The sequence below is a fragment of the Ascidiella aspersa genome, chromosome 1 (assembly GCF_963924565.1).
Source record: "Ascidiella aspersa chromosome 1, kaAscAspe10.2, whole genome shotgun sequence".
Classification (NCBI taxonomy): domain Eukaryota; kingdom Metazoa; phylum Chordata; class Ascidiacea; order Phlebobranchia; family Ascidiidae; genus Ascidiella; species Ascidiella aspersa.
In genome coordinates, this window is record NC_139447.1 from 36,354,512 (window position 1) to 36,372,779 (window position 18,268).

The 18,268-nt window shown below is 37.9% G+C and overlaps 3 protein-coding genes across 3 annotated transcripts in view; 1 reads left to right on the forward strand and 2 right to left on the reverse strand.

The window, feature by feature from the left end:
- The window catches only part of LOC146170306 (uncharacterized), a 27,587-nt gene extending 25,093 nt beyond the window's left edge, over positions 1-2,494 (reverse strand). The window contains exons 1-4 of the mRNA XM_083391037.1: positions 2,362-2,494; positions 1,809-2,007; positions 1,210-1,342; positions 222-324 (exon numbers count right to left, since the gene is read on the reverse strand). Coding sequence (XP_083247163.1) covers positions 222-324; positions 1,210-1,342; positions 1,809-2,007; positions 2,362-2,395 — 469 coding nt within the window. The 5' untranslated portion in view covers positions 2,396-2,494. The remainder of the gene's footprint in view (positions 1-221; positions 325-1,209; positions 1,343-1,808; positions 2,008-2,361) is intronic.
- On the reverse strand, positions 2,468-5,612 carry LOC146170307 (oxysterol-binding protein 1-like). The gene has a single exon (XM_083391040.1). The coding sequence runs from the start codon at positions 5,590-5,592 to the stop codon at positions 3,319-3,321; it is 2,274 nt and encodes a 757-aa protein (XP_083247166.1). The 5' UTR covers positions 5,593-5,612; the 3' UTR covers positions 2,468-3,318.
- An 865-nt stretch (positions 5,613-6,477) lies between these two features.
- On the forward strand, positions 6,478-16,900 carry LOC146170308 (uncharacterized). Its single transcript, XM_083391039.1, has 12 exons — positions 6,478-6,585; positions 8,538-8,690; positions 9,430-9,555; positions 9,630-9,718; positions 10,040-10,969; positions 11,307-11,382; positions 12,262-12,373; positions 12,771-12,889; positions 14,158-14,276; positions 14,886-15,060; positions 15,466-15,610; positions 16,042-16,900. Exons 1-12 carry the CDS (start codon positions 6,524-6,526, stop codon positions 16,342-16,344), a joined length of 2,409 nt encoding a protein of 802 aa, XP_083247165.1. The 5' UTR covers positions 6,478-6,523; the 3' UTR covers positions 16,345-16,900.
- Positions 16,901-18,268: the final 1,368 nt, after the last annotated feature.

The following is an 18,268-nucleotide window of genomic DNA, read 5'->3' on the forward strand; positions in this document are numbered from 1 at the left end:
CTGTTACGTGCTTAATTGAGGAGAATTACCCCGAGTGAGGAGAATTACTTTTCTAGAATTACTAGTAAAGTCGTAACAAAATTTGTAGGGGTGCCGCAATCTATTTACTATTTTTGAGGGGTGCCGCAAGTCATAAAAGGTTAAATAGGTGTTTAACATTACACAGTGCATTTATAAACTTGATGAGTTTCCGAACAAGAGGTCATATTTAAAAAAAAAACCTTCATCAGCTTTGTGTTGTCCTGCTGAGTTTTTGTGATTAGAAGTTTTGTCGTAATCATCAAAGTCGCTGTCCAGAGGCCTTGGAAGCCGCTTCTTTTCATCCTGTTCACAAAATAGACCGATATATTACTGCTGAAATAGAATTATTTGTATATGTGTGCTTATTTAATAATAAATCACATTACATATAACGGAGTGTTGTTCTTCCAGCAGAATATATAATAGATCGACGTTTCGACGTGCTATACAGAACGTCTTCATCAGGATACTGACGTTACATGTAAAACAGATTCCTTATAAATCAAAAAGTAACAATTTGTGCGATTAAAAACTCGCACCAACGCTCATTGGTGTAAGAGCGCGCGATAGCTAATTCTGCTGGAAGAGCAACACTCCGTTATACATTATGCCTGGCAACAATAGCTTATTTCACATTACATATGATTCATAACCAGGCACAGTTACACAAAGTATGAATATATACTTCCAAAATAACAAATTGTGAACCAAGCAAAAGATAAACACGAGGACAAACTTAGTTTATATTATAGCTATATAGAAAAAGGCGTATCTCTGTGGAATCCAAAACCATTGGCAGCAGGTTTCTGCTTGTCGATCACTGTTCCGCTGATGCGTAAATTAACAATAAAACTCAAAGGTTGAAAACCCGAGTAAAACCAGAATTAGACATTTTTTAAAGGAATATATGCCTATACTTTTTGTTTTTAAACTTTTTACTTAATTTATACTGACTTGATATGTTTTTGACATTTTAATTAATTTTATAATTACTTTGCGATGTACAATAAAACATATGTACACAAATATGTGTATTGTATTTGCTATGTACATGTATTTTACTTAACTTATAGGAACTAACCATTCCAGTAAAGGTGAAAAACATATTTCTTAAAAAAATAACTGATCCTGGTTCACTCAGGCTTTTAAACTTTGAGTTTTATTTTATTGTATATTATAGCAACATACATTTGTTGAGTTTCTTGAAAGCTTGCTTTTTGTTGATTGTGTGCTGCCTTGATATTTGCTTCTCTGCGCTTGAATACAGGACACCCAGTGGTGAACATCATTGGCGTTGTCAACCATAAAAGTAATCCGATCTCTGGAAATGCACACAACATAAAATTGCCATTTGATTTTAGGAATTTACCCAAGCTAATTTTAATTCACATCTACAGGGAGCTTAGGACAGAGAGTTTCAAAGTTTTTTTTTTATTTACAACTTGAACCATACATAATCTCACTCATGTAACAAACCATGTGCGTGCATACTTTATTTCATTCCTTTTTAGGGATGTTTTTCAAATAAAAATATAGTGCACCTGCAGCTTTTCAGATGACTTGTATAGGTGCTGGTCGCATGTACCTTAGTTAGTTCTAACAAAAAGCACAAAACGACGAAGGTAGAACTCATACCTGACTGCAGGCTTGTATTTTATAGCAATCATTAGCATAGTTTTTCTAACATTAAACAAGTAGGCAAGCACAAGGTCATTTATTGTTATTAAGGCAAATAAACAATAAAAAACGGTACCCGATAAAAGTACTTCCAAATTAATCACACAAACCTGTTTCTTTCGCCCAAAATCTCAAACTGCTTTGTAGATTCCTGACTGAAGATAATGGCACATTGCTGAGCATTGAAGGTCACGTCCGGGTTTTCCAAGTCAATGTGGCTTTCATCTTTGAAGCCAAGGAGCTGACAGCTTTCGGTGAGGATAAAGTACAGGCGATGCTCCAGAAGTCCTGCCAGGCGACCTACTATACCTGTGAAACAGGGGATTACAATATGGATAAGTCATCACCATTGCTTGAAATTTAACATAGGGTAGTGGGATAATTTGGCAACTCACATGAATTACTTAGAGATTTTTACTTTAAAATTATGTGTTTTTTATCAACATAAATCACTGCTTTAATAACAAGAATTTTGTGAATCGTTAAAAAGATTATTTTTCGTTAGTTTTTTATAGGATTACTGGATTAGTGTTTAGACTTCGCTATATAGTAGTATGGATAATACAATTTATCAATATTCAATTTTCAAACAAGCAAAGCATTCCACAGTCTTCCTACTTCGCAAAATTTAATAAAACATATCTATGTTAAAGTTGTATGTACCTCCTTTTTGTCTGTAAAGCATCCAACCCTGCATTTTGAAGCAGCCTGGGTTTCAGGAATAGCCACTAACATATTACACACACAAACTATGAAAAGCACTAAGTCATCTAAACGGAGACAAAATTATACAATTTTCAATGAACAAAACAAGTGATACATTTATACGAACCATCCATACCATGCATATTCCTTAAATTATTTCACTCATCTGCTATGCACCAAACAATGAATCACAAATATGAAACTTAACCCGAATGGCTAATTAGTTGCCTGTTTGATATTTTAAAGCATTTTTACAGACAACACAGGACAAGTAAATATTTATAAGCATGGGCATGAAGCTTTGCTACACTGACAAAGAATATAATTTAAGGTTTTTAAATACACCCGAAGAATTTGGGTAAATTTCACAGCATCACCAAACTACATAATCATTAACAATTGTATATAATTTGGCAAAAATACTAAAACATAATTTATTCATATTGCAACAAAGTAAAAGCTCACAATAATTTTCAGGGGAAATAAAACATATATATATATATATACTAGTACAGCTGTTGAGTTCTTGATGTATTATTAGGACGTGCACTGGTCTGCTAATCAGGTAAACGACTGAGATTATTTGGCTTTAATGATGGGGTCATGCTTGTGCCTTATACTGTAAGTGACAATTAGAAAAACAAATCTTCTACTTTTCAGAGGAACTCACAACACACAGTACATATAAGCTACCGGCAACGTTGTTGGAAAAAAACAAAAGTTCCATGAATAAACATGGCAAGTTATCTTACCCCTTAGGTAGTTTTAAGACAAGATTCCCCAGAGTTTTTAACCAAAATATACTCCATATGTCGTTTCATACCAAGGTCACTCAAAGGGTTTGCTGAAAATTAATTCCACGAAAAACAACTATTGCACTAAGAATGGGTAAAGTTATTCACAGAGCAAGAATTTCTAAGCAGCATTGTTTTCCAAGGCAGCTGTCGGCGGTATTTCAAAGATCTTTGGACACTTTGCCCAGTTCTGCGATGACCTGTGATCCCAGTACTTGCCGTCATAAGTATACATCATTTCGTGAGTTAGTTCACAACTCTTCAATGTAAACCAAGTCGGTTCATATTGCTCTGGTTCCTGACCATTGTTCCTAATCATAGTTGCTTCTGCTTCTCTTTTCTTTCTCCTTGTCCTCTGGGCATCTTCTAGGGACTGTTTAAGCTCATTTGCCATATCCCAGCTGCCATTTTCCATCATTCTTTGGTCAGGTCGCAGGCGTGAATCAGTTGGTGCGACTCCATTTACTTCCTCGTTGAGCGAGACAGCCAAAGTGGTGAAGTGGTAGATTTTTTCAGCTCCTGGAGGCAAATGTCGGACTTTCCACAATACTTTAGCGGGGAGAGTTTGGTAAATCGGTTTGGACTTGTTGGCGTTGTTGACACTAACGATTTTGGCTGAATCAATATGAGTATCCCAAGTACCGGAAATGACAAAGTGGGCCTTGTCGTGTTTGTCCATAACTATGCCGGAAACCTTACGTGGCGTATCCCTGGAAAAATAGCTGTAGGGAAAGTACTTGTGCTTGCAATAGTCGCCAGTGGTGTGATTGACAACCTCAGCATCTCCGGACTGATCGACCCACAACTTGCCGACAATGATGTTGTGGACCGTTATCATGGGCTTAGACCAGGTGTAGTGGTTACCGCTTTCGTGGAACATGACATGGAGAGTTCCGCCTGGCATCACGTTCAGATATTTGCCACGAAACTTGCTGGACACTGTTATTTGTGTCCAGAAGCTCCAGCCGGATTTCTCTCCTTTGTCTTTAGACTCGGCGAAGATGGCAGCAGATGGAGGGTGGTGACTGACCTGCTCACAGAGTACACGAATCCCGAGATCGTCTCTTCTGTCCATCTCAAAGGTTTCTCCCAGCAAAGGATTAAACGGCTTTCCTATTCTGTACAGGGTTGACGCATAGCAGGAAATGGTAAATGCAACAACATAAGACATTTGCTCCTGTGATGTGGAACACTTTGCAGCCCTATCTAGGAGCTCAGAATATTCCAAATCTTCGGCTAAACGCTGCAGCATGGAAAGCGGTTCGTTGAAATTGACTGGCATTGGAATCTTGGACAGATCCCGTCCGATGCAATTTTTCATAATGCTCCACAAGTTGATGCTATGGTTAGGCTTTTCTGGGATGGTGGTACGCCACACTTTCTTGCCGGCAGCACCCGAAGTGGAAGGAACAAGATCACTAGACAAAGCGACACCGTTTTTCAGTGCTTCTGTTTCGACCAGGCTTGTACTGCTGCTGGTCTTTCGGTGACCCTTAACAAACTCAGTTGTGAAGCCTTTGTCAGAAGCGTCCACAAATTCATCATCTTCCTCTTCTTCACTGTCCTGCATTTCACTGGAGGTGCTCTCTTCTGATCCGTGTCTCGGAGGTCCCGTGCCAGCGTGTATGGCTCTCTCCAAGGTGTTGTGCTGCTTTGCCAGGGTTTCCACTGTTTCTTCCAGTCGCAGGCGCTGCTCCCTTTCGTGTACGATCGACTTGTGCCACTTTTTGCCCTGCGCTTGAGCAAGCTGCAGGAAATCGCCACACGCATTTATCATAGCCGTCGACGTGATGCGAAAAAGAGTGGCGCGCTCGTTAACGGTTTTAATTTTAGCAGACAGTGCCGTGGGATCGGTGAGATTGCTGGTTTGGTGCTCGGCAGTCTCCAGATCCGAGAGGGCACGCTGCAAAGCCCCGCCGTGCTTCGATATAAGCTCATTACAAGTCGCCAAGTCGTCTAGCTTGCTTCCAAGAGTCCTCAGGGTCAAGCGTAGCTCACTGCGCTCCATGTCAACACCAGGAAGTTCACGGGTCAAACCCCCTTCGCCCTCGTCGTCAGAAGAATCGTCGGTGTCGATCATTCTTGATGCTCGGGCTTTTGCCAGTTCAAGTGCTGTAATCCACCTTTGCCTTTCCACTTCTGAGCTTGCCTTGAGGTGAAACGTCTGAGTGCCACCATTGGATATCATGAAGTTGCACGAATCTTCTGTCACAATGAAAGCTCCGGCAAGATTTATCGTACCACGGCAAGTATGGGCCATTTCCGCTTGCGAACGATAATAGGACAACAAGCCGTTGGACAGGACAAACCATCTTCGTTGATATCCTTTAATGTAGTTTGTCCATTTCCAAAGCCAACCCTTGAAATGATCGGAATCGGATCCCTTTTCAGACATATTGATCAGCAATATTTCCGACAACGGTTCCTATTTTGCACAAAAATGTTGACATATTGATTAGATATTGCGTAATTCTTAAATCAATTTAAAAACATACTAAGCCACCCCTTATTTGGTAGATTTGAAATACATAATCATATCGTATGTAGTAATTGAAATCTTTATGTTTGTTAACTATATTCTTGGACGCTAAATAAATGCTTTCATTTAATAGACCAAACAAGATACACCCCACGGACTGATAAACTAGTTTTAAACTTGCAAAAGTTTCTAACACTGCCATTGGTCAAAAACAACAGAATTAACACCGGTATATTTGATGATCCTACATTATTCGTAATATCAAGAAAAATATTACTTTTTAAAAAAGAGAGAAATGCGGAAAGTGAAACAAACACTTCCAACACAACAAGTTAATGTCAAACTGGAAAACTTACTGAAGCGTGAATTTTGTTGTCATTACACAATTCATGACAATTTTTATTTTTGCGGTAGCTAACTTGACATTTTCTGCTTTAAAGCGACTTTTGATGTATCGATGTGTACAAATAAACAACCATCCTTAACAACAGTAAACCTTTTATATAAGAATGTAAACCCGAAGGTCGATAACATTGGTCCGTTATTTGTTCATTTGTTGTTCCCAAACAATAATTTTGGTCGACAATTTAGGTAATATTTAGATTTAATACTTGCCTATTACAATCTTATTTTTGTAGCGTTATTTATCAGAGCTAAAACAGAAAGAATTACGAGCTCTTACGTCCAAATTATATATTTTTATGCTATTTAGTAGTTGGCCTTCGTCTCATCTAGTTTTATTTTCGCGCCACATGGGGTGCAGTTCAATTTCTATTAACAACAACAATAACAATCATTATATCGAAAACTAGGCCAAAACAGACAGAGCACGTTCAATGTCGGGGAAATGACAACTTCGCTAAAACTGGCTGAAAAGCTTTTCGAGGCAATACAAACCAACGACTTCAAGTAAGTGATTTGTATTACATGTGTTTTGGGACTTTGACGAGGGGTAACACTAATTTACGGAATGATGAATGGTCGGAACGCTCACTAATTTACGGAATGGTCGGAATGGAATGAATAGGGCCGAAACTAATTTGATGAATGGTCGGAACGGAATTAACTGTCGGAATAAAAAAAACGAAGCTGTAGGAACAGAATGAACTGTCGGAATGAAATGAACGAAGCTGTAGGAACAGAATGAACTGTCGGAATGAGATGAACGAAGCGGTTAGGGTTAGGAATGAACTTTCGGAATGAAATGAACGAACTGTCGGAAAGCTTCGTTCATCTCATTCCGACAGTTCATTCTATTCCGACAGTTCATTCTGTTCCTACAGCTTCGTTCATTTCATACCGTCAGTTCATTCTATTCCGACAGTTTATTCTGTTCCTACAGCTTCGTTCATTCCATCCCGACAGTTCATTCTATTCCTACAGCTTCGTTCATTTCATACCATCAGTTCATTCTATTCCTACAGCTTCGTTCATTCCATACCATCAGTTCATTCTATTCCGACAGTTTATTCTGTTCCTACAGCTTCGTTAATTTCATTCCGACAGTTCATTCTGTTCCTACAGCTTCGTTCATTCCATACCATCAGTTCATTCTATTCCTACAGCTTCGTTCATTCCATACCATCAGTTCATTCTATTCCGACAGTTCATTCTGTGTCTACAGCTTGGTTCATTTCATTCCGACAGTTCATTCTGCTCCTACAGCGTCATTCATTCTATTCGGACAGTTCATTCTATTCGGACAGTTCATTCCGTTCCGACCATTCATCAAATTAGTTTCGGCCCTATTCATTCCATTCCGTAAATTAGTGAGCATTCCGACTATTCCGACCATTCATCATTCCGTAAATTAGTGTTACCCTTTGACGAGCAAACAAAAGTATAACTCAACCATACAAAGCGATGTTTCGTGCCACATTTTATCCAAGACTGCGTTTACCCAAACATTGTAAGGCTCTCTTTTACTTATGGACGTGAAAATTAATAAAAAAAAAACTTTTTTTAAATGCCGCATACCACAACGCATATTGTTTGGGTTAGGGTGCGGGTTAGCGTTTGGGTGAGGGTGGGTCAAGTTATTATCAATATTAAACATAATATTACTTGACCCACCCTCACCCAAACGCTAACCCGCACCCTAACCCAAACAATATGCGTTGTGGTATGTGGTAATATTTTGTTTTGTTTTTTGCATAACTTTTCACGTACATAAGTGAAAGAGCGCCCATTGTAACTATATACTATACCTTTGTGATGTTTGACATGCCCTTGAATTTTATTTAAAATATATATGGAAGAATACATAATAATAGTTTAACTTTACTCACTTGAACCCAAATGCTAACTCACACCCTAACCCAAATAATGTCAGCAATTTAAAACCTTGGACGAAAATGTGGTAGGATTCTAAACCAGCGTCCTCGTCTGCATTCTGAGGCAAGTGAGCACCTGATATTTTTTTAAATAATGTTGTGTGCACACCTAAATTAGTACATTGCATTGAAATATGGTCGGATTTCGTACCTTAGGTGTGCAAAAAACGTTATTGCACACCTATACAACTCAACAAACAAATTGGTGCTGCACAACAATTTGGTGCTGCACAGTGCACACCAAAGACATTAACGAGAAGGCCATGATGTGTAGATTGGCCCTTGTATAATTTTATTTGTGTTTTTGACAACTTCTAAAATTAAATTTTCTACAACTAGTTGTATTTTATCCACTTTATGCCAGTATTGTAAACAAGTCATGTTGAACTGACTTAAGTCTAGTCAAGAGGTTCATTTTCCATATTTAGCTGTGCACGCAATGCCTAAAAACCTATATATACACCTGTCATGGAATGAAGACTGTCTTAAAACATGTATGTGTTCTTACTATTAACAATTTTGTTTTAGTTTAGTATCGAACCTTCTAACCTCTGGTGCTAATCCTAATCGATTGCTCTTAAATGGCGTGACTCCATTCCACCTTGCAGTTGGTGCCGATTCCACATCTTGCTACAAATATGTCAGTGAGATATTAACTCACAACGGAAACCCAAATGTATAGTGAGTCTACCAGATAGTGGAGTAAACTTGTTTATGCTCGTTACTTTTGTTATCAACTTTAGCGTTGGGGGTTACTATGGTTAAGTATGGCGCTGGCCCTTAAGGCAGGTGCCGAGGACTGCCTAAGTCACTTACTTGTTGCTTGTATACACCTGACTCCAAGGAACAGACCTCTAAAATACCTGTTCTTATTGATTTGAACTTTAGACAGAGTTACTTCACTAAGTTGATATTGCTTGTTGAGTATATTCACAAATCTCAGTATACCTGATAACGTAACACGTTGATTCAAGCCGTTAGTATAAAGCTTATTCCGATTGAATAGCATAAAGTAGAATGAAATTGTCAAACGCCAATCCCAATTGCTCGAGTGTTGGTCTCATGTCAGTGGACACCGCTCATGTGTATAGTGACGTCAAGTTGGGCAATGCAGTTGGGTAAAATAGGGAAAACTACTTTCTATCGATACATGAACCATAGCTATTCTTCGTTTTAAAAGGTTACAAAATTACTATGTTCCATCTTGAAATCTATTTTAGGAATTTACATGTTATGTTATGCATATTAGTTGTAAATCAAAATGTTATTTCACTGTAACTTAAACTACTTTATAGTTATCCACAACTTGAAATTTAACTTCAGTCATAATATTACAGTTGATTATTTTACATTTATTACGAAAATGAAATGAAATAAGTAGTTTGGTTCTTTGGATGGTAATGTTGTTGGTTTATTATAGTGATACAGAAGGCCATACACCACTCCATGTTGCAGCAATATGGGGAAAAGCTGATTGCTTGAGACTGATGCTACAATATGGCGGTGATATAAATTTAACAGATAAAGAAGGAAAAGATGTGGAATGGTAAGCGCCTTGTTAAGCTATTCCACTGTGGATGACTTTCTACTATTTGTTTGTTGGTTATTTTTTATTTGCAGGTTTGCCAAAGACAACCATAACTGTATGGTGATACTAAATGATTATCTGACAGAGCAATCACTTGATTCAAGTGACCTTGGTCAATTTTGTAAGTTGCATTTTGATATAAAAACATAAAAATATGTATGAATATTGAATACTTTTTCAACTGATGTCGAATTACTTTTAATATTTAACTAGATGTTTTAAATTTTAAACTTTACATTGCCCTACATTTTTTTTTTTTTTTTTGGCTTTCTACCAACTTTTTTTCCCCTTTGAAGGTATATATCTAGTATTAAGCAATACAGCAACACAAGTAGATGTTGAGGCAAAGAACCTTTGTCAGCTAAAAGCAACATTTCTTTAGTTAATTAACTTATTATTTATAAAATTTTATATTTATGAATCTGTTCTTTTAATATTTTAGCATACAATCTACGGAAAATAAATTTGAGCCAAGTAATTCCTCGTCGAAAGGTTCTTGAAAGTCCAATTTGTTCAGACTGTGGAAAAAGAAAGTCTTTGTCAAGAAATTTGAACAACAATTTTTTGACGCCAGTTGAACAGAAATCAACTTGCAAAGAAAGCCATGAAATCCATTTAGAACAAACTATAAAAGACGATACAGCATTGCTCGCAAATTCTCCACATTCTAAAAAAGTGGGTCTTTCAGAAAAAGACGCCAATGTTGCGAGCCAATATGTGAGTCAGGACGAGGTCGTTATACCTCTGAAAGGATTCAACCCAAACAACATTTCACTACGTACTGGGATCGATGTTACGTCACCCGATAACTGCTACATGTTCATCCGAAAGCACTCAAGTCCGGATGAAACACTTGACAAAACTGTGCGGTTGAAGGCAAATACATCTGATGTAGATGACAGTGTTGATGTACAATATATTTGTCAAACTCCACGGCGCCCAGCACAGAGCATTGAATCTTCGTTATCAAGTTCTGGATCTTGTTCAGATTTTGTGATAACCGAAGAGCAAAGACGACAAATGATGTTCGACACAAGAGTAAATCATGCTAATGCTGTTCATTCTTCTGGTGACATCTCACCATCATATAACCCCCAAGATGTATCGTACACAAGAATAGCTGCTGATGATTCTGTCTTTTCTTTGGCTGACACCACTGTAGCCTTGGATGAGACTGAAAGCATGGCGGAAACCTTGCTAATTAATGAGAGTTGCCTTGATCAACCAAATGCCTGCCAAAGTGATGAAAATCTTGATATGGGTGAGCAGGCTACAAGCAATTTTAAAGAAACTAGACAAAGGTTGCAGTCTACATGTATTGAGGACGTATCTCACATTTTGCCAAAGAGTTTTGACATTAGTTTAATTTCAGGTAAATTGGTTTGTTTATAAAAATAAATACACAAAAAAAATTTGAATTTATCTATTATGTAGTTTAGGGGCCTTCAATAGAATAAACAAATCATATGATTATGTTTTCATGCAAGCAAAGTCAGCTGAAAAAATAATTAGGTTCAAACTCACGACTTCTATACATAAGCCATTATTGTGGATCAAAAAACAACTTCATAGGGCTAGATCCCAGTTTTTGTTCACATAAGTGTATGTATCCCGTATTGTATATTGTTTATGTATATTTTTGTTCAGTGTTACATTGTGTCAAGCTTTGTTTAGTTTAAACAAGGCAATAAGTTAATTATTTTCTTTAGATGAAGATCAGATTTTTCTCTACTCTGATTCTGACGGAAATTCTTTGATCGAGCATCGTCGCAGACCTTCGGCAAGGTATAATAGTTAACTGACGTAAATCCCAAAATTATTCTAATTTTAGATTAAATTTAATAATATATATAAATATTTTTTTTATTTTATTCAGATATGTTAGTTGCAAATTTTTATAAACTAAGGCACTTATTCGCTACTTTTTTTAAACATGTACAATTGTGCATTAGGGTGGAGTGAAAAAAATAAAAATCACTAATTCTAAAAAAGTCCCCTCTCAATAGTTGCCTTTGGTCCCAAAACTAAGTTTAAATATATTTTTGGGAAGTTGCCTCGAATACAGGTGACAACCCTGACGCAAAGGTCATGCAGGGGTCAAATCCCAGAAAAATGCCATAACTCTTTAACCGGTGGTGCTAGAGAGTTAGTTTGCTTTCCAAAAGAAGCAGAATGTGCACTTTCCTATCTGCTCTAAAAGAACTATTTGTCCTAATTTCATTAGATATGTGGTTATTTTCATAAAATGTCATTTTTGGTTCAAATATGAATAAGACATAGGATTATGCACCGTTTTACATCACAATAACATATTCACAACACAATAAATCAGTATAATGAGTATAAAACATCTCTAACCAATTAAACACACATTTGAGAGGTTTTAGATGAAGCACCAGCACAGGATGGTAACAGCAAACAAATATAAAATTGGGTTTCATAATTTTTCTGGGATTTGACCCCTACATGACCTTTGCGTCAGGGTTGTCACCCAAGTATTCGAGGCAACTTCCCAAAAACATTTTCAAACTTAGTTTTAGGACCAAAGGCAACTATTGAGAGGGGACTTTTTTTAAATTAGTGATTTTTATTTTTTTCACTCCACCCTATTGTGCATATAATAGTTTTTTACACACTTATTTATGCCTTTTGTGCATATGCCAGTTCTTACGGTGTTGAGGAGATTCTTTCACCGCCCATTAAGTTGTCAGTTTCTCAGGATTCACCTCACAACAGCACAATGCTTTCTGATTCCACCATAATATATGATTGGAAGGTAAGGATAACTGTCTTGCTTTAGTTTTTCTATATTTGTTTATCCACAGCAGAATAACTATTTTGTTTTATTATACAATTCATGAACAAATATTGGAGTGGTAGGCACAACAGACAATTAGCTGATAGCATTAGTGATGATCCATTAAAAGTTTAAAATTGTGGGATTATTATTATCCATCATATTTTTTTCGCAATCTTAAGCTGCTAAATTCTGATTTTTTAATAAAAGAATGACGTTGCGGTGCCTTTTCCAAATTGTTGTTTAAGTTTATTGTGTATTTACAAATACAAATAATAAAACAGACCATAAAAGGCAGATTGTTTTTTTAAGGCGACGTAATCAATTTTTAGTCGTTAAAATTGGCTAACTTAAGGCGTGCTGCGCATTTTTCCAGACTTTGCTTCACAACGAGTCGGTGCAAGAAATAGTCGGCCGGAAATACGAACCAGATGGTAGCGATGATACCATCGTAATCCCTGACGATATTTGTCAATTGTCAAACAAGCAATTGCGGTAGGTTCAAGTTCCCATTCGTTTGTTTTGATACAAGGTTTCCGATTAATATAGCCATTACTTGTATTTATTGAAGGCTGGTTCAAACTAGACTCGTTTTGCTTCTAGCGTGTGGCAAAACGCCAGAGTCGTCCAGTTCACACATAACACGTTGCCAGCGTCAACGGCAAATTTCCTCGCTTTTAACCGAAAGCGTCAAAGTTGAAATATTTATAATATCCGCAACCGAAAGCGTTTTTTTAAATACGTTTTACGTTAACAGCAGACGCGTTTAGTGTTAACCAACCGTAACGCTTTTGAACGTTATTCACTTAAACTTGAACTTATAAATAGGCGTGGGTCAACGAGTTCTAAACCTTACCCTGGCACGTAAAGCGAATAACTTGACTATATAGTATGGTAACTAAAATGTAACATTGCCATATGAGTGTGTATTCGCCGATATTTGTAAAATTATGATACTAGCACAAGACAATAGGCAGTTTAAACCAGCGACGTGCCCAATATGGCCTGTGTCCGACCTCCCTATTTTTTACCGTTCTCCAATTATTCAATTTAACCATTACGTCGTAATTTTGTTGTTTCTAAAGGCATGGTCGGCATTTTGTTCCTTATTAGTCACAATGCCATCAATTTATTTCACTGCGAATAAACCGGTCATTTGTTGCGTCATAATAGCGTGTTTTGAGCCCTTTGTTATGTAATACGATCGTATTTCTTACTTCAAAATGCAAATCTGATAGCTGTGTAAAATTTAGAGTAATCGCAGTCGTTTTAGCTTGTGGAAGAAATACGAGCAATATTTGCAGCTAATTTATACGTTTTGTTGTGCATTTATATTTATTATTTTAATATACGTTTTCTTGTGCATTATGAAGGGCAGTTTTCATACTTAAGACGCCTTGTATTTCTATTTAACCAATGTAACCCTGCTCATTATTTTACATTCAAATTAGCCCAGCTATAAAAACTGTTACCAGCCTGTGGTTTAAAACTTTAAACGAACAAATTAACAATTGATTTTGTCTTGTTATTACTTGCCGAGTTGCAATATATCCTCCTCGTATTGCATTCAGTATTGACGCGTCACAGTATCCGTTTAAAAAATACGTCACAATGGTGTTATGATATATGCTTAAGCTTGTCCCTGCAGTAACAAGCCAAAGCAGTATACGAATATGTTTGTAATGTCTCTACGTTCAATTGTGGCACTTTTTAACCGTTCTGTGGATTCTCAATCGTTTTCTTTCTATGTTTCGTCTCGTCAGAGCTAAGCTGGTCGGTCATGGCTTGAACCCGGGACCTATTGCAGCAGCGCGCGCCTTGTACATGAAGAAACTGTGTCTACTCGAACGAGGCTTCCATGTCGATAACGGAGCAGCAAAAGGTATGAGCGATTTAACAATTGGCTTGAAAGTTTATTCGGTAATCCTAATCTTTTGGGGTGAAGGTGTGGGTAACAGTAATACAATCAACTCCATATTGAAAGGAATGTACAGTTGTTCGTTAATGAGTTAAAACCTCACTGCAGGATAGTTGTTCTATTTGACGATCAGACATTTGTTTTGGTTGAGAAGTTTATTCAGTAATTTTCGACTACTATAGTCGGTAACAGCAATTTTCTTACCAGTGTTGTAGTATGTTCAGAATCAATGTATAAATTCATGTGAGTTTTTTGCCATTCCTAGTCGTATCAGGTAATTCTTGGCACGCGGATCTCAAAGATTTGCCCTTTTTGAAATAGGTATTAAAAAGTGTTGTTTGCGCTGTCATTTTTTTGCGTTTTAAAGTGTGACTGCATTTAGTCAATAAAATGCCGATGAACGAATAATCAGCCTCAAAAGCAAACGTGTGAGAGATGTATTTTACAATTATCGCCATTTTTCCTACATAATTTTAGCTATTTATTTTCCAACGCTAGTTGCATTTTTTTCTTAGCAGCTAAGTCCGAGTCGCTAAATTGCAAATATTAGCCTAATATTGCCTTTACCTGCAGGCAATGGCAAGTTCTCGCATGAAATGCGCTCCCTACTTGCGGGAAAGCCCCTTCCGCCATCGGTAGCGGACGATGACCGATCTGTTCGACTCCAGTTTGACAACCCGCCCCCTAGTGGACAGTGGAGGGGTGGAAACGCCAAGGACAGCTTCAATTACTTGCTGCTCGACCCCAGGTGAGCATGATCAAAAAACTTTGCAAGATTGGCGATTCTGGGCCGTTGGTATTACGGATGTGAATTGAGACATTTGTAGGTTCCACTCGACATTTGGCGCAACAAGCTCGCAGTTTGTTTATTACTGAAGCCAAACACACATATATACATAATTAATTAATGATATATATACTTAATAAAAGTAATAGTACGTTTAATGCTCTAACTCGGCGAAAAAACTTTGCGTTTGTCAACACTTTTATCGAAAACATTCATTTTCCAAATAATACAACAAGATTTCAATTAGGCCTTTCTGGACAGTTTGTTAAGCATATTTAAACGGCCACTGACCTCAAATATAGGTAGTAGGTATCTTGAGCTTAAAACCAGCTTTATTTTAATGTTTTAACCCTCCCAACCACCCAGGGTGACCGACATGCTGCCAAACCGGGCCAGGAGTATATCTGAGTCGGAGTGTCTCCGTGTGTTCGCCGGCGCCGTATTTTACGTCGGCAAAGGCAAGAAGGCGCGACCTTACGCTCATTTCAAGGAAGCCCTATCGAAACGCGGTGTGGTAAGTGCGCCTTGACTTTTTGGTTTGCCTTAAATCTTTATGTTTTTTCCGTTTTTTAAACAACGCTTTTCTGTAGGCCACATAAACACTTACTTTAAAATGCGCTTTAGCAAACTCACTGTTAATCTTAACAGTAGTATTCCAGACCTGTGCCGTTTTTCTAATATAATATTATTCTGATAATGAATTGCCCAGCCAAAAGGTCGAGTAGATCGACATCATCTTGATTAAGACGTTTCGATACGAACTTGTATCATCTTCAGTTAATGTGACCGAGAAGCCAGTCAAGCATATCTTATAAAAGGTGGGCCGCAATTGTTATTTCAAGACTGATAACAATCGCGTCCCAGCTTTTATAAGTGATGCTTGACTTGAGCTACATTACAGATCCGTGATAGTGTACCCAAATATTTTTTAACATTGACAAGGCATCGCCGAGTCCCAAGCTGCAGCACATCCACGAGATCTGGCGGGCCGGCTGCGGCGTCGTATCCCTGCACATCTTCCAGAACGCGATGGCTTGCGAGGCGTTCACGCGCGAAGCCGCCATCATCGAGGCGCTGGGCATCGACAATCTCACCAACGGCGTGCGAGGAAAGCGATACGGATTTGCCGCTGATTGGACGGCGCCTCGCGTTCGCCGCTACGGCGCTTTTCTGGTTTTGGCCGCTATGCAGATGCTGCTATTGGAAGGCGAAAGACAGATACGCCCGCATCACATTTCCAAGTGAAGCCTGATCGGTGTCTGAATTCGAACTGGCCGAATTCGCCATTGTAAAGATTGGCGACCTCATTTGAGTCGGTCCGCGCGACCCCCAGTGGCAGAAACTATTCCATTCCAATGGAACAAAAATAACCTTTATTTTTATTTTCTTACAAATTTTTTGATGTTACAGCTGCGCAGACAGAGCTGCGGTCTATTAGGCAATGGCGACTACCAAGTTTTTAGAATATTTATACATGCTTCGTTTCGCTGTGCTACAAGCACTACATAGTCTCTCGGTTGTTACCTTAAGATAAACGTGTTAAGGTGTGATACCTATGCGACAAAGGAATAGTAATTTCTGTGCGATTTACCGTCGATTTTCCTCTCCTGTGAGAGTTGATATTTTCCAAGGAAGTGGTCCCCTCCCATTCTTTTTATCTACGTAAAATCTGCGACCTTAGCGCAGTAACGAAGTATCCGATGTGAAACTTAAAGTATATGCTGTGCAAAGTATATGTGTTTGTTGGCCAAGCCCAGGTTACGCTACTATGAAGCAGAGAAAATTTGTTATTTTCGTCAAGATTACCCAATTTGTAAACTGTTTGTTGCCTATTGCTGTGTTTTGGTTTGTTTGTGGTGTTAAAAGCATTAAGGGTGCCTAAATTAAAAAAATTATTCGCTGGCCTTGTGGCTGAAAACTGCTTTAGTTTTCCATACGTGATGTCACACTGCATATACGTTACGTTTTCGATTGACACAAGCTATTCTGCTGCTATTCTTCACTCTTATTGTGTTAGTACAATGTACATCTCGACTTTACGTACTTACGTGGTTGATCACCTCGTGTTTGGCACGCATTTTTTTCGCACTTTCGTTATTCTGCCGCGAATTAAATCTTCTCACTTTTTTTATACACTTGTTTTTTAATCAACTAAAGGAGCTCCTATTTGTTCGAACTTGATAAGGCATTTAAAATTGGTATAAACTGCGAATTATTTTACGCCTGTAGAGTATGGACTGAGGCAAGCATTTGGCGTCTGATATTTGCTGGATCACACAGTTAATTTCGAAAATAAAGCCTGTTTTCAAGAGCCAATATTTTCCAGGTAAATACAAATTTCGTCTGTGGCTTTTATCTCCGGGCGCCCTTTATTACTGTTTTTGTCATGATTTGGTTAAGGCAGTGCCCCTAACTTTTTTAGTTTTGTTCACCCCTATCTCCAGATTTCATTCACCCTTGTCTCATGATATGATAAAACTATTCGTCTATATATAACAGCACAAGATGACTTCGGTTGTTACACAAGCTATCATCCATTTTTTTACTTCACCCTTATTCACCCCTTATGGTTGGTTCACCCCTGCAACAAATTTATTCACCCTATAATTGGGGTGAACCATTCCCCTGATTAGGAAACACTTGGTACGGTATCAGGATAGATTTAACGATGCATTGCTATATATAGTTTGATGTATAGCGTTTTATGCTAAAATACTTTTATACCAACGAGTGATACAAAACGTTGTTTAGCGACCAACACTCGTGAAAAACGTTTAGTGAATACACATAAGTAAAACAACAATAAATGTAAAACTGAAGAGAAATATTAATTCGATGATTGGCTACGCAAAGGAGCGCGAATTCGAAATTCAGGCGCACGAAAAGGTTGTGCGTATTTTTGCAAGTCTGGTCGCTCCCACCATAGACAACAAACAAACATAAACCAAAGAGCTTTTAGACAAAGTGGCCGCAGTCCTCACTAATTTAATTTTCTTATTCTTAACCTTTTTGAGTTTCTTCATACTAGCCCCGTTTTCCGGCTCAAGGGTAGTTTAAATAATCCATCTGTTGTCGCGAGATGCATTTGGCCCACTGCCTCTTTAAATTTCAGACCCAGAATTAAGTAAATGCGGTAGCTGAAGAGAACGGCACAAGACAGCTAATGTCA